At 46.5% G+C, this 25,466-nt stretch overlaps 1 protein-coding gene across 1 annotated transcript in view; it reads right to left on the bottom strand.

The window, feature by feature from the left end:
* The window catches only part of STARD9 (StAR related lipid transfer domain containing 9), a 292,466-nt gene that overhangs the window by 34,258 nt on the left and 232,742 nt on the right, over positions 1-25,466 (bottom strand). Inside the window, exons 24-27 of the mRNA XM_073552673.1 lie at positions 13,142-13,336; positions 12,181-12,355; positions 11,069-11,212; positions 10,200-10,296 (exon numbers count right to left, since the gene is read on the bottom strand). Coding sequence (XP_073408774.1) covers positions 10,200-10,296; positions 11,069-11,212; positions 12,181-12,355; positions 13,142-13,336 — 611 coding nt within the window. The remainder of the gene's footprint in view (positions 1-10,199; positions 10,297-11,068; positions 11,213-12,180; positions 12,356-13,141; positions 13,337-25,466) is intronic.

The raw sequence follows: 25,466 nt of genomic DNA on the forward strand, positions 1-25,466 counted from the left end.
TAGACAGAAATGAGGGAAGAGATGTAAGGGGGTGCCGCACTGTGGAGAGCTTTGTGGGTGAGAACAAGTACTTTGAATTGGATCCTATAATGAATGGGCAGCCAATGTAAGGACTGGCGAAGAGCGGATGCGTCCGAGTACCGATTAGCCAGATGGACGATCCTGGCCGCTGCATTAAGTATGGACTGGAGAGGGGATAGTCGAATGACGGGGAGGCCAATTAATAGAGCGTTGCAGTAATCCAGGCGGGAGTGGATCAATGCAACACTGAGGGTTTTTGTTGTTTCCATAGTGAGAAAAGGGCGGATTCTAGAGATGTTCTTTAGGTGTAAGCGGCAAGAGATTGTATATGGGATGTGAAGGAGACATTGGTGTCAAACATAACACCCAGACAGCGCGCCTGCTGCCGGGGTGTTATTGTGGTACCACCCACGGAGAGGGAAATGTCAGATTTAGGGAGGTTAGTAGACGGCGGGAGCAGAAGAAGTTCAGTTTTAGAGATGTTGAGTTTCAGATAGAGAGTGGACATGATATTGGAGACTGCGGACAGACAGTCACTGGCGTTCTGTAGTACAGCGGGGGTAAGGTCGGGGGAAGACGTATATAGTTGTGTGTCATCAGCATAAAGATGGTACTGAAAGCCAAATCTGCTGATTGTCTGTCCAATTGGGGCCGTGTAGAGAGAGAAAAGAAGGGGGCCAAGGACTGAGCCCTGAGGTACCCCGACAGCAAGAGGAAGAGGAGATGACGTGGAGCCAGAGAACAAAACACTGAAGGAGCAGTCAGAGAGATAGGAAGAGAACCAGGAGAATGCAGTGTCCTTAATGCCTAGTGACTGGAGCCTAGAGAGTAGGAGATGGTGGTCAACAGTATCGAAAGCTGCAGATAGGTCAAGAAGAATGAGCAGAGAGTGGTCACCGTTACGTTTTGCTGTCAGAAGGTCATTGGTCACTTTGATGAGTGCAGTTTCAGTCAAATGTAGGGGGCGGAAGCCAGACTGTGAAGGGTCTAGAAGGGAGTGAATGGAGAGGTAACGGGTAAGGCGGAAGTAAACTAGGCGTTCCAAAAGTTTAGAGATGAAGGGGAGATTGGAGACTGGTCTGTAGTTGTTTGTGCAGGATGGGTCGAGAGCGGGTTTCTTTAGTAATGGAGTAACAATGGCGTGTTTGAAGGAGGATGGGAAAATGCCCGAGGAGAGGGAAAGATTAAAGATTGTAGTTAGGTGGGTTGTGACGACTGGAGAAAGAGACTGGAGGAGATGTGAGGGCATGGGGTCGGTAGTGCATGTAGTCGGACGAGAAGAAGAGAGGAGTCTGGAGACTTCTTCTTCTGTGATGGGATCAAATGTGGAAATTGAGCCAGGGGAGATGCAGGAAGGGATGGGAGTCACCGCTCTTGGTGGTTGGGAGCAGATTTCCTGACGGATATTATCAATTTTTTCTGTAAAGTGGGAGGCCAGGTCATCAGCACAAATGTCTGTGATAGGGGCTTGTGCTTTTGGCCTGAGGAGGGAGTGAAAACTGTCAAAAAGTTTCTTGGGGTTGTTGGCTAGTGAGGAGATCAGGGTGGTGAAGTAAGTCTGTTTGGCGAGTTGAAGGGCAGCGTTATAGGTTCTTATCATAAATTTGAAGTGGATGAAGTCTTCTGGTGTGCGGGTTTTTCTCCATAGCCGTTCAGCAATCCTAGAGCATCGCTGGAGAAGTTGAGTTTGTGATGTGAGCCAGGGCTGTTTTACTCTGTGTTTGGAGGTTCTGAGAGTGAGGGGAGCTACTTGGTCAAGGGTGCTTCTAAGAGTGTCATTGTAGTGATGAACAGCCAGATTAGGACAGGAAAGAGAGGAGATAGGGGACAGTGATGAGTGTAGGGAATCTGAAAGTGTCTGAGGGTTAATGGCTTGTAGATTTCTGACTGTGTGGTAGGTAGGAGTGAGCTGGGGTGGGCGAAGATTTGTGAGTGTGAAGGAGAGAATGTTGTGGTCAGAGTGGAAGCGGTGAGTTATTTAGGTGGGAGATTGAAGAGAGCCGGCCGAAGACCAGATCAAGGCTGTTACCGTCCTTGTGTGTCTCAGAGGTTGAAAGCTGTGAGAGGGCTAGAGAGGTGGTTAGTGATAGAAGCTGGGATGCAGATGTGGAAGTAGGGCTGTTAATGGGGATGTTGAAGTCTCCCAGGATGAGGGTTGGAAATTCTGAGGACATGAAGTGCGGCAGCCAGGCTGAAAAGTGGTCAAGGAAGTGGGTGGGTGAGCCTGGGGGCCGGTATATGACCGCTACCCTGAGGGAGAGGGGACGGAAGAGCCTGATGGTGTGGACCTCAAAAGAAGGGAATAAGAGTGATGGAACTGGGGGGATGACCTGGAAAGTGCATTGTGGGGACAGGAGTATGCCGACTCCATCACCATGTCTGTTTGTTGGTCTTGGGGAGTGAGAGAATTGTAAGCCACCATATATATATACACTAGCTGAAGAGCCCGGTGCTGCCCGGGCATAGTAACTAACTATGGTTAGTTATAACAAATTATAATTATCCTCCATCCCATAGACCTGTGCCCATATACCTATCATACATATTCTCCATCCCATAGTCTCATGCCCATATACCCATCATACATATCCGCCATCCCATAGTCCCATGCCCATATACCCGTCATACATATCCTCCATCCCATAGTCCAGTGCCCATATACCCATCACACATCCTCCATCCCATAGTCCCATGCCCATATACCCATCACACATCCTCCATCCCATAGGCTCATGCCCATATACCCATCATACATATCCTCCATCTCATAGGCTCGTGCCCATATACCCATCACACATATCCTCCATCCCATAGAAGAATGCCCATATACCCATCACACATCCTCCATCCCATAGTCCCATGCCCATATACCCATCATACATGTCCGCCATCCCATAGTCCCGTGCCCATATACCCGTCATACATATCCTCCATCCCATAGTCCCGTGCCCATATACCCATCATACAGATCCACCATCCCATAGGCTCGTGCCCATATACCCATCACACATATCCTCCATCCCATAGTCCCGTGCCCATATACCCATCAAACATATCCGCCATCCCATAGTCCCGTGCCCATATACCCATCATACATATCCTCCATCCCATAGTCGAGTGCCCATATACCCATCATACATATCCTCCATCCCATAGTAGAGTGCCCATATACCCATCACACATCCTCCATCCCATAGTCCCGTGCCCATATACCCATCATACATATCCGCCATCCCATAGTCCCGTGCCCATATACCCGTCATACACATCCTCCATCCCATAGTCCAGTGCCCATATACCCATCACACATCCTCCATCCCATGGTCAACCATTATGACATCATAATGAGCGGCGGGGCTTGCAACCTATGATTACATCAGCGTCGCCATGGCAACCATTATGACATCATAATGAGGGGCTGGGCTTGATACACACACACACACTTTTTCCCCATTATGTAGATAGGGGCAAAATTGTTTGGTGAATTGGAACGCGTGGGGTTAAAATTTCGCCTCACCACATAGCTTAGGACACTCTGGGGGTCCAGACGTGTGACTGTGCCAAATTTTGTGGCTGTAGCTGCGACGGTGCGGATGCCAATCACGGACATACACACACACATATACATATATACACACATTTAAGCTTTATACACTCACTGGCCACTTTATTAGGTACACCTGTCCAACTGTGTGTTAAGACTTAATTTCTAATCTGCCAATCACATGGCGGCAACTCAGTGCATTTAGGCATGTAGACATGGTCAAGACAATCTCCTGCAGTTCAAACCGAGCATCAGTATGGGGAAGAAAGGTGATTTGAGTGCCTTTGAACGTGGCATGATTGTTGGTGCCAGAAGGGCTGGTCTGAGTATTTCAGAAACTGCTGATCTACTGGGATTTTCACGCACAACCATCTCTAGGGTTTACAGAGAATGGTCCGAAAAAGAAAAAAAATCCAGTGAGCGGCAGTTCTGTGGCCGGAAATGCCTTGTTGATGCCAGAGGTCAGAGGAGAATGGGCAGACTGGTTCGAGCTGATAGAAAGGCAACAGTGACTCAAATTGCCACCCGTTACAACCAAGGTAGGCAGAAGAGCATCTCTGAACGCACAGTGCGTCGAACTTTGAGGCAGATGGGCTACAGCAGCAGAAGACCACACCGGGTACCACTCCTCTCAGCTAAGAACAGGAAACTGAGGCTACAATTTGCACAAGCTCATCGAAATTGGACAATAGAAGATTGGAAAAACGTTGCCTGGTCTGATGAGTCTCAATTTCTGCTGCGACATTCGGATGGTAGGGTCAGAATTTGGCGTAAACAACATGAAAGCATGGATCCATCCTGCCTTGTATCAACGGTTCAGGCTGGTGGTGGTGGTGTCATGGTGTGGGGAATTTTTTCTTGGCACTCTTTGGGCCCCTTGGTACCAATTGAGCATCGTTGCAACGCCACAGCCTACCTGAGTATTGTTGCTGACCATGTTCATCCCTTTATGACCACAATGTACCTAACATCTGATGGCTACTTTCAGCATGATAATGCGCAATGTCATAAAGCTCGAATCATCTCAGATTGGTTTCTTGAACATGACAATGAGTTCACTGTACTCAAATGGCCTCCTCAGTCACCAGATCTCAATCCAATAGAGCATCTTTGGGATGTGGTGGAACGGGAGATTCGCATCAGGGATGTGCAGCCGACAAATCTGCGCCAACTGTGTGATGCCATCATGTCAATATGGTCCAACATCTCTGAGGAATGCTTCCAGCACCTTGTTGAATCTCTGCCACGAAGAATTGAGGCAGTTCTGAAGGCAAAAGGGGGTCCAACCCGTTACTAGCATGGTGTACCTAATAAAGTGGCCAGTGAGTGTATATTAGATATATACACTGTGTTCCAAATTATTATGCAAAAAGAGTTTAGGAGTGATAAGGTTAGAATTTTTTTGTTTGTCATTTAAACTCATTGATGGTGATGTGTGTCAGGGCTCTTTATATCACTGAAAGCAATTGCAGATACCTGTGCAAATTAGTTTGGCAGGTGTGTCCAGATAAAGGCAAGACTACTTAAGAAGGCTGTTCCACATTATTAAGGAGCCTACATTTTTTGCCAAAATGAGAAAGAAAAAGGATGTGTCGGCTCCTGAGAAGCAACAAATTGTGGAGTATTTAGATCAAGGCATGACTACAATCAACATTGCCAAGACACTTCATCGTGATCATTGCAAAATCAAGAAGTATGTAGCTGATTCCCAGCACACACGTGTGCGTGCTGATAAGGAAAAATTGAGGACTCTTTCCAACAGGCAATTGCATCAGGTTAAAAGAGCAGCTGCAAAAATGCCTTGTCATAGCAGCAGACAAGTTTTTGAAGCTGCTGGTGCCTCCAACGTCCCCCGAACAACAAGATGCAGGGTCCTTCAGAGGTTTGCAGCTGTGCGTAAGCCATCCTGTCGACCACCTCTATCCACTGCACACAAGCAGAAACGGCTCCAGTGGGCCAAACGATACATGAAGACTGACTTCCAAACTGTTTTGTTCACCGATGAGTGCCGTGCAATGCTCGATGGTCCAGATGGATGGAGTGGAAGATGGCTGGTTGATGGACACCCCATGTAAACACGGCTAAGGCGCCAAAAAGGAGGAGGTGGAGTAATGTTTTGGGCTGGAATCATGGGGAGTGAGATTGTCGGCCCCTTTAGGATCCCTGAAGGGGTAAAGATGAACTCCATAATCTATGTGGAGTTTCTAAAACAGCACTTCCTGCCATGGTTCAAGAGGAAGAACCGTGCTTTCCGCAGCAAGATCATTTTCATGCATGATAATGCATCGTCTCATGCTGCAAATAACACATCTGCGTCTCTGGCTGCTATGGGCATAAAAGAGGACAAACTTATGGTGTGGCCACCATCTTCCCCTGACCTCAACCCCATTGAGAACCTCTGGAGCATCATCAAAAGGAGTGTATATGATGGCGGGAGGCAGTTCACATCTAAGCAACAGCTCTGGGAGGGTATTCTGTCCACATGCAAAACAATTGAAGCACAAACCATCCAAAAACTGACAAATTCAATGGACGAGAGAGTTCAGAAGCTTCTTTCGAACAAGGGGTCCTATGTGCAAATGTAACATCACCTAGAATGAAGTTTTGACTTGAAAACTGTTTGATTTCATTTTGTAATAAGCTGATAATGCTTATAATTTCACAATTGACCATTTTTTTGTTCCAAATAAAAAGGTTGAAAACTCTGCTGTACATAATAATTTGGAACATGCATTTTGAGTGTTTATTATTTTTAAAAATATACTGTTTTCATAGGCAGTTTGTTCAAAAACATTGCAAATATACTAGACTATTAGATGACTGGAAAATAACAATGACTGCAATTCATATAGGTAATTTAGAGAAAATATGAGGAAATATTTTTTGCATAATAATTTGGAACACAGTGTATATGTACATTTTTTGAATGTAAAAAAAATCTTGATATACTTGGTATTTATATGATACTTTTGAAATTGTTGTGAGATATTTATTTCATTCTTGGTATTTTTCCCATTTTGCTTTTGGAGTCACGTAATCATTGCTATGGAATGATAAGAGTTTTGCATCATTTTTATTATTTCTTCTCTTTATCCAGATTCTATGCTTCTGATATATTTGGATATATTTTGTGTTTGTGCTTTTATGTACTGTGAACAACTGTCATATGTTTTTAATTGTGTATGTCTTCACATCATTTAAGCAATAGTGGTGGAAGGAGGAGGAACCAGGTGATGTGATTACATTATGAACCCGTCACTTCCTTCCACACTATGACCCGTTGAAGCGCTTGGACAGCGCGAAACGGCCGTTGTCAGCTCTTTCTTCACTCCTCACATCTACTCCCTGGCCGACATGTTATTAATGTGCCAATAAATCTGCCACATATTTCATCAGCTCGCTGAATGCGACCTCCTTTCTTTACTTTGGAATACTACGCTGTAGAATTCCAGGTCAGGACCCGAAGCTGTCAGATACCAGCGCTCTGTATGCCACACACCACCTGACAAGTCACGATAACAGCTGTGCCGTCCTTATTTCTGTTGTTTCTTTTGATGCACTATATACACTGTGTTCCAAATTATTATGCAAAAAATATTTCCTCATATTTTCTCTAAATTACCTATATGAATTGCAGTCATTGTTATTTTCCAGTCATCTAATATTCTAGTATAATTGCAATGTTTTTGAGCAAACTGCCTATGAAAACAGTATATTTTTAAAAATAAGAAACACTCAAAATGCATGTTCCAAATTATTATGCACAGCAGAGTTTTCAACCTTTTTATTTTGAACAAAAAAATGGTCAGTTGTGAAATTATAAGCATTATCAGCTTATTACAAAATTAAATCAAACAGTTTTCAAGTCAAAACTATTCTATTCTAGGTGATGTTACATTTGCACATAGGACCCCTTGTTGGAACGAAGCTTCTGAACTCTCTCGTCCATTGAATTTGTCAGTTTTTGGATGGTTTGTGCTTCAATTGTTTTGCATGTGGACAGAATACCCTCCCAAAGCTGTTGCTTAGATGTGAACTGCCTCCCGCCATCATAGACACTCCTTTTGATGATGCTCCAGAGGTTCTCAATGGGGTTGAGGTCAGGGGAAGATGGTGGCCACACCATAAGTTTGTCCTCTTTTATGCCCATAGCAGCCAGAGATGCCGATGTGTTATTTACAGAATGAGACGGTGCATTATCATGCATGAAAATCATCTTGCTGCGGAAAGCACGGTTCTTCCTCTTGAACCATGGCAGGAAGTGCTGTTTTAGAAACTCCACATAGATTATGGAGTTCATCTTTACCCCTTCAGGGATCCTAAAGGGGCTGACAATCTCTCTCCCCATGATTCCAGCCCAAAACATTACTTCACCTCCTCCTTGTTGGCGCCTTAGCCGTGTCTACATGGGGTGTCCATCAACCAGCCATCCTCCACTCCATCCATCTGGACCATCGAGCGTTGCACGGCACTCATCGGTGAACAAAACAGTTTGGAAGTCAGTCTTCATGTATCGTTTCTCCTACTGGAGCCGTTTCTGCTTGTGTGTAGTGGATAGAGGTGGTCGACAGGATGGCTTACGCACAGCTGCAAACCTCTGAAGGACCCTGCGTCTTGTTGTTCGGGGGACGTTGGAGGCACCAGCAGCTTCAAAAACTTGTCTGCTGCTATGACAAGGCATTTTTGCAGCTGCTCTTTGAACCTGACGCAATTGCCTGTTGGAAAGAGTCCTCAATTTTTCCTTATCAGCACGCACACGTGTGTGCTGGGAATCAGCTACATACTTCTTGATTGTGCGATGATCACAATGAAGTGTCTTGGCAATGTTGATTGTAGTCATGCCTTGACCTAAATACTCCACAATTTGTTGCCTCTCAGCAGCCGACACATCCTTTTTCTTTCCCATTTTGGCAAAAAATGTAGGCTGCTTAATAATGTGGAACAGCCTTCTTAAGTAGTCTTGCCTTTATTTGGACACACCCGCCAAACTAATTTGCACAGGTATCTGCAATTGCTTTCAGTGATATAAAGAGCCCTGACACACATCACCATCAATGAGTTTAAATGACAAACAAAAAAATTCTAACCTTATCACTCCTAAACTCTTTTTGCATAATAATTTGGAACACAGATATATATATATATATATATATATATATATATATATAGATAGATACCTGTCTGTGTTAATCATCTCATGAAATACATTTACATTTGACCAGCTTGCTTTTTCTGAAATTGCCTGCGCCCCCGATGACCAATGTGCGAAAATTTCGCACGAGCCAAGCTAGTATTACTTAAAACAAAAACATAAGCATAAAGAAACGGCACTGCAATATATACCCGTTAAGGGGAGAAGCAAGCATATACAGGGTTAAACAATAAGAGAATATGCAAAGGGATGAAATAGACCAGCACTCCAAAAACTAATAGAAAATAGGTGTTTATTGCCCCTAAAACATGTGAAACAGGCTAACATTTTTTGAAGTGCTACTCTATTTAATCTTTTTGCATTCTGTATATTACTTATGTACTTTCTCAATGAAGGCATCCAGTGATCGACAGGGGTCACAGCGATTAAACGCTTGATCAGACACCGGTGTTGTATCCTGGCATATCCAAGGGCACTCATGTTTTGGGTTACAAATACCAAGACAAAATCCAAATGATGGCTAAAGTTTGGTTCACTTCTGCATAGTGGCTTCCATCAATAATGGAAGTCATAGTGTTGTGTGGGATCCGTCAATACCAACGGACCTATAGTGGGATCCATTGGGGTGTAACACTTTGGTTTATAAATGGGGCTTCATGCTGCATTTTTCTTGCCATTAAATTATGGAAGAACTAAAGAAAACAGCAGTGTGAATATAGCCCAACGTTGTTGAAAATGATTCTTGCCATGACTTTGGCAAATGTGCCTTTTCATCTACCTGACATAAGCTTACAGACTAGGAATAAATGGTAGCCATTAAAGGGATCCAGTCACATCCAGATACACCATTTACTTAAAGCTACCCCTCAGATTTCTAACATCCTGCTCTGCATGCACACGCAATGCAAAGTAGGCTGTCAATCATTGTACCAGGGAGCACTTACAGTGCACTCATTCTGTAGTGAGCAATGTCTGTAATAAGTCCTTGCTTTGTCTTGATGACTGGAAACAAGTGGATGCAGGAAAAATAAAACTTCATTTCTCCCTGTAGCTGCTACTCCAGTAAACAAATTAATACAGGGTTAAAAACACTATTTAACGACATGTTACCACTAATCTGCAAATTAGTGTTTCTGGGTTTAACAGGTCCTTTAAACTAAGATAGCACAATGGCTCAGTGGTTAGCACTGTTGCATTGCAGCGCTGGGGTCCTGGGTTCAAATCCCATCAAGGACAACATCTGCAAGGAGTCTGTATGTTCTCCCCCTATTTGCGTGGGATTCATCCAAGATCTCCTGTTTCCTCCCACACTCCATATATATACTAATAAAGAATATAGATTGTGAGCCCTGAAGGGGACAGTGATGATGAGGTCTGTAAAGTGCTGCAGAATTAATGGTGCTATATCAGCATAATAAAAATGTTCCCCCCTAAAATGAAGCACTATAGATGACATAAGGGTGTGTTCACGTTAACACATACCAGGCACTGAAACACTAGTAGAGAAAAGGTCCAAGTTCCTCACTGCAGAGCGACCTCTTCCAGAGCCCAGAGCTTGATCCAAACTTCTTGGCAATGTCTACAAAATGCAAAATATTTCAACATGTCAAGAGGCTCATGCTGCTGTAACCACAAATAGCTAATTATTACTCTGAGATGTCAGTGGATGGTTCCCATCTGACCTCTAACTGTAGGGTCTCTATGCAAGCTTAACAAGTGGGTTGAGGGAGAAGGTTTGGGGCATTTTATTGCAATGTCGTGGCGGCAAAAAAAAACCTAATTCTGGATTGTTTTTTTTATTTTTTTACTTGTTGCGGCGTTTAACGATCAGATTGCGGCGTTCACTAATTAATACAGGCACTGAATATGCCCGACAGTAGGAGGTGGGTCACAGGGCTCCTACCGGGTGCGCACGAGGATTACTGACGTGACCGCTGGACAATGGTCCTGTAAATTGATTAGCTCACTTGCACTTAAAAGGAATATGTCACCAGGTTTTGCCACCAATTTTGTGAAGAACAATGTATAAACAGAGACCCTGATTTCAGTGATGTGTCCTTTGCTAGGCTTCTTGCTGTAGTTTTGATAAAATGACTGTTTTATCAGTAGGAGATTATCACTAGAGGACTACTAAACATGCTGCCATGTAATTATCTATATTCAGGTATAACACCGCCCTCCACTACTGACTGGGATATCTCTTTGTACGCTGTGCATAAGCAGAAAGCTGCCAATCAGTTGCAGACCTAATGTCCACTGGAAAAAGGAAACGTGTTTTGGTGATACAGACACAAGTGTTTTATTGCATGTATTTACTTTAATGCAGATGGTATTGTACCGCGAACACTCACCTCCTGGCTGCTGACTTTGCTGCACTGACCAATTGTTGTGGTCATACCGCTATTATACCCAGAGGTGGGACCTGATGACAGACTGAGGCTGGAATTGGTAAATAAAGTGCTGGTGCTCACAAGGGTCTTCATTTTGGTATCTTCCTACCAAGGATAAGAAATATTGTATAGTAAGAGTTTGGTAAAAATAAACAAACCATTCAAACAAGTAAAAGCCAGGATGAAGCGCAGGTTTTCAATTTCTGCTTTTTTAAATTTTATTTCATATGATCTTGTCTGTTTTTATGTCTATCATTTTCATGGTTTGGCGTTTCCAGCTGATTGATCAATTGTGTCTTTTTAATATGTTACAACCTTTTTGCACACATGTTCTCCAGTCCTTCCCTTAGAGAGATTTTATTTAAGCCTAGAATTTTGGCAAACATTTTAGCAGAACACGTTACTTTTTGCACTAAGAAGTCGCAAAAGTGGTTAATGGTGCAAAATTCATGAACCACGCGCGCCACTTTGAAAATTGGTTGCAAAAAAAAAAATCAATGAGTACCAGAAGACAAAAAAGAAAAAGGGACTTTATATAACTACAAATTATAAATCCGGCTCATAGTATCCCATACCGTTATCAGGAATGTATAGAATTGTGATAGACAAAGACCATTTGAGCCCAGATGCAGAAGGTTAAGTAATACTACAGCAGAACTGCCCTAGGTGAAATAATGGAGGCAGAGTGTAACGCACATGTATTGTCAAGTATCAGAGAGTGACTGCAGACTTTTCTTCTCAGCCCATAAAACACTTTTAAAGCTGTACCACCACCACAGAAAATGGTGACATAGTGCTATCGTAGCTAGCCATCTGAGCGGTGGCAATCCCACTACCCTCAACCCCACAGAGCCTGACATTAAAAGGGCCACAGCACTGTGTTTTCTATAGAGCCTCGCACAGTGCAAGGAACTACAACACAAGACTATTCACCCAATCCTGAATACGAGACCAGTCAAGGGAGACAAGAAAATTTGGAATTCAAGATAAATAAACATAATTCACGAGGTGGATTTATAGATTGTCTGCATGATACCTTTGATTGCTTTAGGCAGTCTCCTCACCGGTCTTACCTTCGATAAACTACCCTGTTGTAGTCGCTTCCTCTCTATCTCGGCCCTTTCTCGTAATTTGTCCCTTGCTTTAGCAATTTCAGTTTTAGCCTCTTCCCGAGCTTTCTGGTAATCTTTCAGCATTACTTCAATTTCAGAAGGACATTGTGGTGCTCTACTCTTTGGTTCTTGAATCCTAAAAGGATAAGCATTCATATGTAGTAGGTTAATTTTTTCAGTTTAAGTTTTAAGTTTATTAACTTTTCAGATATCTAGAAAAGACGTGAACTGGCTGGATGATTCAACAGCTGATCAATCATGATTATAGAGATCTGCTTGCCAGCCATACACAAACTATTCCTCACTAGTGATGAGCGAACGTGCTGGGATACGGTGTTATCTGCCATGCTCGGTGCTAAACGAATGTCTTCAGTGTGCTCGAAAAATATGCTCGAGTCCCCGTGGCTGCATGTCTCACTGCTGTTCGACAGGCACAACACATGCAGGGATTGCCTGTTTGGTATGCAGACGTCATTTTTAATTAACTGAACAGGCGGGTGCCCTGTCTCAGCTTTTCCCATTTTGGTGCAGCTGATTCAAACTGGAGTACAAACTCCCAAAAGTAGCAACCTTTTCGCGTAACTCCCACATTTGCCAAATTTTTGCACACTTTTCAAAGCTTTCATGTCATTATTCTAGAGTAAAAGCTGTGATGAATCGGCCCAGTATTTTATTTTTTAATTATTGGCCTAAAATAAAACAATTGTAACCATGGACTGGAGATAATCTCATATTTATGGGCATCCATATACTCAGGTGCAGTTTTGAATCTACTGACAGCACAGGTTTCCCAGTGGGTTAACTTTATACTAGCAGAGGAAAAATGCACACAAAAAGGTAATTCTTAATTTTTATTCACAATCTCGAAGCAGCAAAATAGAGTTGACATGTCCTCTTTAGTAGAGGCTGAATATGCACTAACCTTGTATTATCAACCACATCCCTGCGGAGCTGCTGCAGGTACTCTCTACGCCGGCTGGGCAAGTCAGACTCCCTCAGAGATGCCAGCGACGTCTGTGACACACTTAGCTGTTTCTGGGGGCTGAGACTTCGACTTCTAAAATTTTGAAGCCTCTCGTCTCTATCCTTGCGCAAATTTTCAATTACTTTCAAGTGCCTGGAGGGTGCAAAAAAAATCCAAAATATATTTAGAATATTTTTTTCTTCTCAAAATTATTTACACTGTATAAAGTTTGTTAAAATAAATGACAAAAAGTTGTTCTTTATCTGCAAATCTATATATATAAAACTGAATGTATGTGTGTATTACCAACCAATCACAAAGCATCTTTCATTTCACCAGACAGAGCTGTTTAAAAGAAGCTGAGCTGTGATTGGTTGCTATGAGCAACAGTTTTCCCACTCAACACCTCAGCAGACACTGACCAAGTGGGAGAAATCTAGCATCCCTGGAACATAAGCCCCCAGCCATTGTCTGCCCCCCAGAAAGAAGCAGAGAGCACATGACCAAAATGAATCCTCCCGTGCCCATTTCCCCATCACACATCCTCCATCCTATAGGCAAATCTTCCCTCTTAAAGGGATCTCTGGTATGGAAGTTAGGGTAAATCAATCTGCGCTCTGATTTTGTCCCCTAGCTTCTATTAAAGGGATCATTGGTACGGAAGTCAGGGCAAATCCACTCAGTGCTCTGGTTCTGACCCCAACCCTCTCTTAAAGGGATCCCCAGTATGGAAGTTAGGACCGTTCCACTCAGCTCTGTTCGTCTGACCCCATGGTCTCGTAAAGGGATCATTGGTATGGAAGTTAGGGCCATTCCACTAAGCGCTCTGTTTCTGACCCCAGGCCCCTCTTAAACGGATCCCTGGTACGGAAGTGAGGGCAAATCCACTCTGCACTTTGGTACTGCCCCCATGTTAGGCGTCGGGTTCCTGCCTCTGCACAGGAGGAATCCCTATCCTTGCATTCTGCGGTCTCCCATTCCTCTCCGGCCGCAGAGGAGCCTGCTCAGCAGAGACGTCGTTCCTGGCATCTTGCTCAGTCTACTACTGTTGGCTTGGTTACTGCTGCCAATCAGGGTTCAGCTATAGTAACCTGCAATAGCCAGCAGTGAGGAGCGCTTGGGACTAAGTCCTTCTTTCAGCCCACTGAGCATGCCCGTGGGAAGTCCTCTCATTGGAGGTCTGAGGTCACATGCTCAGGTCCTATTGCTGCTCCCATTGGACCACTAGGAAGGTCCCGGAAGGACGCTGCTATAAAAGAGTCGCATTGCCTCACGGCCATGCGCTAGTATACACTGTAATTGGTAGAGATGTGTGTGATGATGGATGCTTGTGAACCGCTGAATGACTCATTATGAAACCCCTTCCCTTTGATACACATGTTAGTAGGGTTTAGAGTTCAGAGTCAGCGTCGAGTTGTGTGGCACTGCCTAGCGCCGCAGTGCTCCCAGCTCCTCACACAGGCTAGCGCCTGTGTGTGCCAATCTACCTAAGGCACTACGCTACCGCAGGTACTGCAGAATCCGTTGCGGCGCCGGGTGTGTCATATGCGCTTTCCAGACCTGAGTTTAGGCTGGTTAGTGGCATCCACCAGAGCTGCGCTGTGCGGTAAGCAACGTTCAGCTGCACCCCGTGACTTCTAACAGGGCACAGCATTCTATAGGTGTCTTAGCACTAACGCTCTCTTGCCGAGTCCTGTGAGGATAAACAGGCTCTGGTACTTGTTCCAGCGGCTCTGTGAGGTAACATACCGATTCAGCGGTTAACCCCCGATGTTTAGCGCTCCGCCATTACTGAGCAGTAGTTTCCATCTCTGCATGGTGGACCCCGGGTTGCGATCGCACTTCTTTATATTTTATATTTAGTGCGATCCACAACCCTAACACCCCAGGCCTTTCTTAGAGGGATCTCCGGTATGGAAGTTAGAATCAGAGCACTGAGGGATTTACCCTAACTTCCATACCAAAGATCCTATTAAGAGAGGCCTGGGGTCAGTACCAAAGCGCAGTTTGGATTTGCCCTCACTTCCATACCGGGGATCCCTTTAAGAGGGGCCTGGGGTCAGAACCAGAGATCTGAGTGGAATTGCCCTAACTTCCATACCGTTGATCCTTTTAAGAGAGGCCTGGTGTCAGAACCAAAGCAATGGATGGATTTGCCCTGACTTCCATACCAATGATCCCTTTAATAAAAGCATGGTGTTAGAATCAGAGCACTGAGGGATTTGCCCTAACACCATGCTTTTATTAAAGGGATCATTGGTATGGAAGTCAGGGCAAATCCATCCATTGCTTTGGTTCTGACACCAGGCCTCTCTTAAAAGGATCCCCGGTATGGAAGTTAGGGCAATTCCACTCAGATCTCTGGTTCTGACCCCAGGCCCCTCTTAAAGGGATCCCCGGTATGGAAGTGAGGGCAAATCCAAACTGCGCTTTGGTACTGACCCCAGGCCTCTCTTAATAGGATCTTTGGTATGGAAGTTAGGGTAAATCCCTCAGCGCTCTGATTCTGACCCCAGGCTTTTATTAAAGGAATCAAAGGTATGGAAGTCAGGGCAAATCCACTCAGCACTCTAGTTCTGACGTCAGGCCTCTCTTAAAGGGATCCCCGGTATGGAAGTTAGGACCGTTCCACTCAGCGCTCTGGTTCTGACCCCAGGCTGACAGGATGATGTGGGATATTAGTGGTAGTTGTCCGGTGGCTCTGGTTGACGGGATGATGTGGGATATTAGAGGTAGTAGTCCGGTGGCTTTGACGGGAATATGTGAGATATTAGGGGTAGTAGTCCGGTGGCTCTGACGGGATGATATGGGATATTAGTGGTAGTAGTTCGGTGGCTCTGGCTGATGGGACGATATGGGACATTAGGGGTAGTAGTCCGGTGGCTCTGGCTGACGGGATGATATGGGATAATAGTGGTAGTAGTCAGGTAGCTCTGGCTGACGGGATAATGTGGGATATTAGGGGTAGTAGTCTGGTGGTTCTGACGGGATGATGTGGAATAATAGAGTGAGTGTGGCTATGCGGAGTGGGCGGGGTTCTACACTCAGCTTTATATATATAGATATAATCATTATAATTTGTATCCATGCAAAGAGAAAAGGTCGCACTCATCGAGATGAAAGTTTCACTGATTTATTGACATATCATAAACATGTCAAGTCGGGGGAGTGACATAAGGAGTGCAAGAAAGGCTGACAATGGCCGTTTCGCGCTGCTCGAGCGCTTCAACGGGTCAAAACGCCGTTGAAGCGCTCGAGCAGCGCGAAACGGCCGTTGTCAGCCTTTCTTGCACTCCTTATGTCACTCCCCCGACTTGACATGTTTATGATATGTCAATAAATCAGTGAAACTTTCATCTCGATGAGTGCGACCTTTTCTCTTTGCATGGATTCCCAGGATTGACTGTTTCCAGGTCTGGCACCCGAGATTCCCAGCTGCTGGGCTTCTGTATGCCGCACATCATTTGAAGTCACACGGTAACAGCGGTGCCGTCCGCTTTTTATCTTGAGTTTTGTGATTATAATTTGTATAACTAACCGTATTTAGTTACTATGCCCGGGCAACGCCGGGCTCTTCAGCTAGTATAAGATATCTCTAAAACAGTTATTCGATGTTAACACTTTATTTCAATGGAAACCCATCATCATATTCTTGACAGAACCATGAGAATGTGTGTCTTGGATGAATGGTCCATGGCAGGTCTCCGACTGGCTTCTCCCTGCCGCAATCCCTTTGATGGACAGGTTTCTCCTTTATACAACTAGTAAACTGGAGCGGTCAACCAGGACCTGCCTTGGACTAGTTAGCCGAGATGCTTAATCCCTAGCCAGTATCTCAAAGTGTGTTCTCCGAAATGCTGAATCTGAACAGGTTCCCTCGAAATTACTCAAGTAAAGAAAAATGTTTTTTTTTTTCCAGAATACAACGTTAAAGGAAAAAGTAAAACCAAATGGCAGAAATTCTTTTTTTTATTTATTTTCCCTCACCCCCATCCTACCCCTTCAAAAAAAAGCTGAATAGCAAAAAAGTGCTTCTGAAAATTTCAACTGATCTTGTAACAAAAAAACAAAGCCCCTTACAGTAAAGTGAATGGGAAAAAGTTATGGCTTTTGGAATGCAACAAAAAAAATGCTTCCTCTCAGGTAAGATTCACATTTGCGGTTGAGTCCGCTGCGTATTGTCCGCAATCATGAACGCATGAAAAAACGCATGCAACCGCCTAAAAACGGAGCAGTTTCTAGCCGCATCATCTTACGCAAGATGTCAAAAAAACGCGGCGTTTTTATGCGCTTTTGCATGCGTGTGCGTTTTTTATGTGCATGCTTCCTATTTGGAAAAATTTTTCCAGGAGATATTCTAGGGACATCAATTAATCTGAAAATTCAAACAGTCGATGAGGTCGTCAAGGCTTGTATGGTTCTCCACAATTACATAATGGTTAAAGAACGACCATCCTTTGAACTAGACGAACCAGTTGCTAACCCATTGCCAGATTACCAGCATCACCCTCTGAGGTCAACAAGGGAAGTTGCCGAAATGAGGGATACATTCGCGGACTACTTTGTTTCTGATGTTGGACATGTGGCATGGCAAGATGCAATGGTTTAATGTTTAAATTGTATGTAATGTTAGGGTCTTTTCAATGTTTACCTGTATTTTACATTTTATTTTATATTAAAAAAAATTTGTACAACACCTGTTTACTTTTTGTTTCCATGCTTTACACTTCACTTGTTCTCTGTGTGAGTGCTATGGTTGCTTCTCATGAGCTCCATCATCTCTTCAGTCTGCATTATACTTCAATATATTAATGCACACTGAATAGATGATGGAGGAAATGTACCGCATAATTTTACTCATCAGCCCGTGTGTAAGAACTACTGCAATCAGGATGCCAAAAAATACAGCACTATTACCTGACTGTAATAGTACTTACACCTGGGCAGGTGAGTATTGCAGACCCTTGACAATTTCTGTTGTTTACTTTTTTTTTGGAGGGGGGGGTGAGGATTATAAGGTCCCTTTTGTTTTGTTTTTTTACCACATAGCTTTTACATGAGAAAAAAAACAAAAATTAAAACAAAAATTGTGTTTCATGGAGCTATGAGGTGGAAAAAAAGGAGATTTTTGTGTACTCACTGTAAAATCTCTTTCTCTTAGCCTCTAATTGGGGGGACACAGAACCATTTGAGTTATGCTGCTGTCCACTAGGAGGCGACACTATGCATAATCTGAAAAATATTAACTTTGGCTCCTCCTCTGCAGTATACACCCCTGGACGGCGTCAGCCTTCTCCAGTTTTGTGCAAAAGCATTAGGAGGAACGTAACAGAAATAACATAACCATGCCTGTAAGAAGGCTACTATGTACGAGCTCAAAGAACAATATGAGAACTCAACCGTAAACAATGGCCCGTAAGGGAAACAGAGTGGGAGCTGTGTCCCCCAATTAGAGGCTAAGAGAAAGAGATTTTACGGTGAGTGCACAAAAATATCTTTTACTCTGTCGCCTCATTGGGGGACACAGAAACATGGGACGTCCCAAAGCAATCCCTGGGTGGGAAGCAATGGACGAATATTGTGCTAGCAGGTCCCTAAACTTGGGGCACTGCGCCTGCAGAACCCGTCTACCCAGGCTCGCATCCGCTGAGGACTGGGTATGAACACTGTAGTTTTTCGTAAACGTGTGTAGGCTAGTCCCAGTGGCCGCCTTACACACTTGTGCCGAAGCCTGGTGCCGAATGGCCCAGGATGCCCCTACTACCCGCGTAGAGTGTGCCGTGATACCGGCCGGAAGAGGGGAATTGTTAAGTCGGTAAGCCTCTTGTATGGTGGACTTGATCCACCTGGCAAGGGTAGCTTTGGAAGCCGGCAGACCCTTGCGAAGCCCTCCGGAAGAAGGAAAAGGGAATCAGACTTCCGGAAGGGTGCAGTCCTAGACACGTATATACGTAATGCCCTGACGAGGTCAAGCGTATGCAGAGCCTTCTCCACTCTATGAACCGGAACCGGGCAAAGGGATGGCAGTGAAATTTCTTCATTGAGGTGGAAGGTGGACACAACCTTCGGAAGAAAGGATGGTACTGTACAGAGAACCACCTTGTCCTGGTGAAAAGCTAGGAAAGGCCGTCTGCAGGAGAGTGCTGACGCAGCGAGGTGATTGCCACCAGAAAAACCACTTTCTGTGACAGGATGCGGAGTGGGACTTCCTTAAGGGGTTCGAAAGGTGGTGCCTGTAATGCTGTCATGACCAGGTTGAGATCCCACATTTCCAGTGGGCGTCTGTAGGGGGGAACCAATCGTAAAACTCCCTGGAGAAGAGTCCTTACTTGCGGCTTGTTAGCAATACGCCTTTGGAAAAGCACTGAAAGCGCTGACACCTGGCTCTTAAGCGAGCCTAGGGATAGCCCAGCGTCCAGGCCCGATTGAAGAAAACCCAGCACCTTCGGGAGGGAATAAGGGAGTGGGACCTGTCCACGGGATTCACACCAGGTAAAGAAAGCTCTCCAGGTACGATAATAAATATTGGCGGAGGCTGGCTTTCTTGCTCTGATCATGGTTGTGATGACGTCTGGCGAGAGCCCTGCTTGGGTTAGAACCCAGGTTTCAAGGACCACGCCGTCAAATTGAGAGCCCCTGAGTTCAGATGGTAGAATGGACCTTGTGACAGAAGGTCGTGACGGTTGGGGAGAAGCCAGGGGGCGTCTGCTGTAAGTTGCACGACGTCGGCGTTCCATGTACTTCTGGGCCAGTCCGGCGCGATCAGGATGGTTGGAACTTCCTCTTGTTTGATCTTCCTCACGACTCCGGAGATCAGGGGGATGGGTGGAAAAATGTACAGAAGCTGGAACTGGGTCCAGTCCTGCACCAGGGCATCCACTCCGAGCGACCGCGGGTCGCGTGTCCTGGCCATGAAATTGGAGACCTTGGCATTGAAATGGAATGCCATTAGGTCCACGTCCGGGGTCCCCCAGCGATGGCAGATCTGGTGAAAAATTTTGGGATGGAGAGACCATTCCCCCGCGTCCATTCCTTGTCTGCTGAGGAAGTCTGCTTCCCAGTTGTCCACACCCGGGATGTGGACAGCTGAGAGTACCGACCTCGTCTCTTCCGCCCAGTGGAGGATATGTGCCACTTCTTTCATCGCCTGGGCACTGCGGGTCCCGCCTTGGTGATTCACATATGCCACCACCGTGGCATTGTCCGACTGTATTCTTATGTGAGTGGCTGCCGGCAAGCGAAGAAAGGCTCTCAGTGCCAGGAAGATGGCCCGAATTTCCAGAATATTGATGGGCAAGGTCTTTTCCGCTGGTGACCACTTGCCTTGTATCCTGTGATGTAGGTGCCCCGCACCCCAACCTGTCAGGCTTGCATCGGTGGTCAGGACCTTCCAGTGACCTGAGAGAAAAGATTTTCCTCTTGCAAGCGAAGTTGGCTTGAGCCACCAGTGTAGGGACCTCCTGGTTGACGATGTCAACCGGAATTCCCTGTCGAGGGAGAAGGGATTCCTGTCCCAAGACTTGAGGATGACAAGTTGAAGAGGCCTGAGGTGAAACTGGGCAAATGGTAATGCCTCCATTGCTGCTGCCATCCTGCCGAGGACTCTCATGGCAAACTGGAGGGATCAAGGAGGATTACGGAGGAGTATGCAGACTACCAGACGGACAGCCAGTGTCTTGTCCCTGGGTAGGAGCACCAGACCTCTGGAAGTGCTGAATAGCATCCCCAGGAAGGTCAGGGCCTGACTCGGGGTAGTCGATGACTTTTGTAGGTTGACTAACCAGTCCAGGCGACTCAGAGTGTCGATTGTGATTGAGACACTGTCCTCGCAGTCCTTGAAGGTGGAAGCCTTGATGAGAAGGTCGTCCAGGTATGGAACGACTACAATGCCTCTGGAGTGTAGAACGTCCATGGTAGCTGCCATGACCTTGGTAAACGTTCTTGGAGCCGTGGCAAGAGCCACGGGAGAGCCACGAACTGGTAGTGGTCCTGGTTGATCGCGAACCTGAGAAACCGTTGATGGGCGGAAGCAATTGGTATGTGCAGGTATGCGTCTTGTATATCTATGGAGGCGAGATATTCTCCCTGCTCCATGGACGCAATGATGGACCAAAGGGACTCCATGCGAAAATGACGGACCCATACATATTTGTTGAGCTGTTTCAGGTCTAGTATGGGCCGGACGCTGCCTCCTTTCTTGGGGACTACGAATAGATTGAAGTAGAACCCTCGGAAGCATTCATTCACGGGAACCGGTACTACGACTCCTGCTTGAAGGAGAGAGAAGACCGCCTTGGTGAAAGGCACGAGCCTTGTCTGGTGGTTTTGATGGAACAGAAAGGAAGAACCGGTTCGGTGGACTGGAAGTGAACTCTATCTTGTATCCGGAAGACACTATTTCCCTGACCCACCTGTCTTCTGTAACAGGCAGCCAGACTTGCTGAAAGAGTAGAAGTCGCCCGCCGACTGGTGGTGTGTCTTCCGGAGTTCGTGAGTCATGATGAAGCGACGTTCTGAGGTTTTCCTCCCTTGGGTTTCGTTTGGCCTACTTTCGACTGCCAGGTCCTGTCCGGCCTCTGCACAGCCCATGGGTTGTCCCTGCATGGAGAGCGGTTACGATTTTGTGCTGGTCGCGAGACGGACCAGCCCGAAGAATTCCGAAAGGATCGGAATCATGTTTGGTTTTGCCGTTTGAAAGTGCATTTAGGTTTCAGCTGCGGGAGAGAGGTACTCTTACCCCCAGTGGCGTTGGATATCATTGTGTCCAACTTTTCACAAAAAAGTCGTCCACTAAGGTACGAGGGATGCGTGAGGGACTTTTTTGAGGCCGCATCCGCTTTCCATTCCCTCAGCCAGAGGATACGCCAGATCCTGATGGCGTTTGCTGCTATCCCCGCTACACCTCTTGCAGAGTCCAGGGCTGCATGAAGCATGTAATCTGCTACAACTGCTATTTGAACCGCTTGGTCCGAAAGCCTGGGATTTGAAGCTTGAAGACCCTCTTGCAATGCTTTGGCCCAAGCCAGAATGGCCTTGGCCGCCCAAACTGAAGCGAACGCGGGGGCCAGGGAGGCCCCTGCCGCTTCGAAAACTGAACGGGCCATGCGTTCTACCTGCCGGTTTGCTGCGTCCCTGAGGGTTGAGCTATCTGGCAGTGAGAGTAGGGTCTGTGCTGCTAGCCTAGAGACTGGGGGGTCCACCCTTTGGTGTCCTTCTCTGGGAAGGGGTACCTTGCTTCTAAATATTTGCGATTGGCAAATTTCTTCTAAGGCTGCGAGAACTGTTTAGTAAGTATCGTCTGAAACTCCGGGTGATTAGGGAAGACCTTAGGTGGTTTCAGGAAACTTTTAAAGCAAATTTTGTGTTCTGGGGCTTCCGTGGTTGGATCAGAAATTTCCAGCACCCGGTGGATGGAAGAGACTATGTCCTCAACTAGCGCTGTAGTGCTAGGGGGACAAGGTACCGCAGACCTCTCCGTTTCGTTGTCTGAGTCGGAGTCATAGATGCCTCCCGAATCCTGCGTGTCACTAAGGCGTTCCCTGGTGGGCAAAATGGAGTGGAGGTCTGCTGTGGTTGGAGATCGATGTGGGGATCTGCGTTGTCTGTCTCTGGTAGGGGACGGTCTAGGTGACCTGTAATCACGGTGTCTCTCCCTGGAGGGAGATGACCGTGTGCTATGAGATGACGCAGATGACCGCGACCTGTGGGTTCGCTTATGTCTGTGAGTGTCGGAAAAAGTTCCCGAGACAAGCTATCCTTTTGCTGGGTAACGTTCATAGCCGAGACATGCCCCTGCAGAGCCTGCAGCAGTGTGGAGGTTAGATTAACTATGGATTGTGTCATAGACTGCGACATCTGAGCAGCCCATTCCGGCGTAGTAGCCGACGCTGAAGCATTGGTAGGGGCTTCCTGGGGTTCTGACCCAGTGTTTTGGATGCAATCCTGGAAATGCGGGTACGTGCTACCACTGGGGAGAGTGGTTTTGCAGGCTGTGCAGAATGCATAAAAACAGTCCTGCCTGGTTCTCTTTCTCGAGCCCGGCATAGTGCACAGAGGCTGGCTATCAGGGACCCTACATGGGTGGCTGCGCAGATGAGTCTATAGGAGAGCCTTATAGGTGATATGGATTCACAGCTGAGTAAAGAGGACCCAGCTTTGATCTTACCCCACCAGTGTGCCCCTAGGTCCAGCGCAGACAAATCACAGTCCTGTGCCCCCCGGAGACTGCTGACGTTGCTGTGGGCATCCTGTCAGGGATGGCTTGAAGCAAAGATTGCCACCGGGATGCTGAGGAGGAGAAGAAGGGGGCGGAGAGCTGAAAAGGGCGCGCAGGGCTATGTAAAAACGCGCCCTTTCTGCCTCGATCTGCCCCTTCTATGACACTATAGAGTGTCATAATCGTCATCCGGGAGGCGGGCCGGGGAGAAGGCGGCGGCTTCAGCTAGGCCGAAGCCGCGGTCTAAATTAGAAGCCTGATGCCCAGGAGGGCTCCAGGCCGGAACGGATGTCCGGGAGGGGGTCGGATCTGAATCAGATCCCCCCCGGATTGAGAGACAGAGTAGCGGTGAGGCCAGCAGCCTGAGGCGCTATGGAGCCGGTGCTGCCGCAGAGACAGGGGAGCAGGGAGCCCTGTCTCTGTATGTGCCATGTCTGTCTGCACTCTTCCCCGGCCCCAACAGGAGCCCACAGCGAGGCTGGGGTCCCCGGCTGTTTAAGCTGCAGAATGCTGCCTTATATAATGTAGACCATACCTGTGGTGTCTCAACTTAATGCCCCCAGAGGGGGATTAAGGAGGGTGCGTCTGTCACCATCAGGGGTCTTCATCCTCGCCTCAACCTCAACCCAGACCCCAAAGAGGTTGGGGAAGGAGGGGGATCTCAACTTCGAACCAGTACCCGAGGGACTGGGGAAGGAGCGACATAGGGAATAGCCACTTCAACTTCAACCGGGCACCCTATAATAGGGGCCGAGGAAGGAGCCATGCCGGGGGTCTCTCAGGAGACCCACTTTTCTTCATCTGTAATCCGTCAGGAAAAAAACAGAAAAATTTTTTTAAAAAAAGGGAAAAAATCTAGGTGTGCCTCCTATGCGACAATAAGCAAAAACTGGAGAAGGCTGACGCCGTCCAGGGGTGTATACTGCAGAGGAGAAGCCAAAGTTAATCTTTTTCAGATTATGCATAGTGTCGCCTCCTAGTGGACAGCAGCATAACACCCATGGTTCTGTGTCCCCCAATGAGGCGACAGAGTAAAACAGAGTGTGTGTATTCGATGATTTGTGTGTTGACAGCGCACAGTGTATGTTGCCGGCGACGAAAGAGACAAAGACCAAACAGTGGTATGGGGCAAACAACAAAAAGTTTTATTTACAAAAATAAAATTTATTTTTGTTTTTTTTACAGACTGAGGGGGAAATGTTACGGACCACGGGGGTGTGCAGACAGGAGGATTGGTTTGGGGTGGATGCTGAAGGGGTTCCATAGGAAAGGGCTACTAGATGTGTGGGGTCTGGGAGATCAAGGATGGATGTGGACACATTAGGAGTGGAAACATGGTATGGAAGAGACACATTAGAAGAGAGGGACAAATTGGATATAACAGACACATTGGGAGGTGAGGGTGGTGGAGGGAGCACCACTGTACTTTCCTGCCTCGGTTCCTTTTTCTTTTTTTTCTGTCTCCCATGTGTTGGGTGGCTGCTTGTCCTTCTACTCCTTGGAGTTGTTGGATGAGAAGGCATGGTGGCGGTGGAGGAATCACGACCCGGTATTTGGGAGCTGGTGGACAGCCTAGATGGTGCTGGAACCTGAGTGATTGTGGAGGTGGACGGTGTTGCTTGATCAGGACTCCGGGTAATGGTGGCGGTGGGAATCCGTGCAGGAGCAGGACTAGGCATGGTGGTGGAGTGGCTATCCACTGCACTCAGCATGGTGGAGGCACTGTAGTGGATGGCGGCAGGACTTGGCATGGTGGTGGTCATACAGAGGTATGCAGCAGAACGTGACAGAGCTGTGAACCGGGTAACTGGTGGCACAGTGGGAAAAACCAGTGCCAGGGGGTACAACCGAGTCTGCTGCATAGCTTGACCATATGCAGCATTGCAGGCCTGCATCACATTCAGCTGAAGTTCAGGCGTAAGGTTTTCCGCCATGCCCTGTTCAATGGCCGTAGAAAAATTATGTTCTGACCTCTGTATGTCGGTTTGCAGACGGTTAAGTCGCTGGTGGACAGACTGGAAAAGTATGTCAACATGGCTCCTAACACTTTCCAGTCTATCTACCACC

Source organism: Dendrobates tinctorius, unplaced genomic scaffold (genome assembly GCF_039654945.1).
Source record: "Dendrobates tinctorius isolate UK_male_01 unplaced genomic scaffold, ASM3965494v1 ptg000194l, whole genome shotgun sequence".
Classification (NCBI taxonomy): Eukaryota; Metazoa; Chordata; class Amphibia; order Anura; family Dendrobatidae; genus Dendrobates; species Dendrobates tinctorius.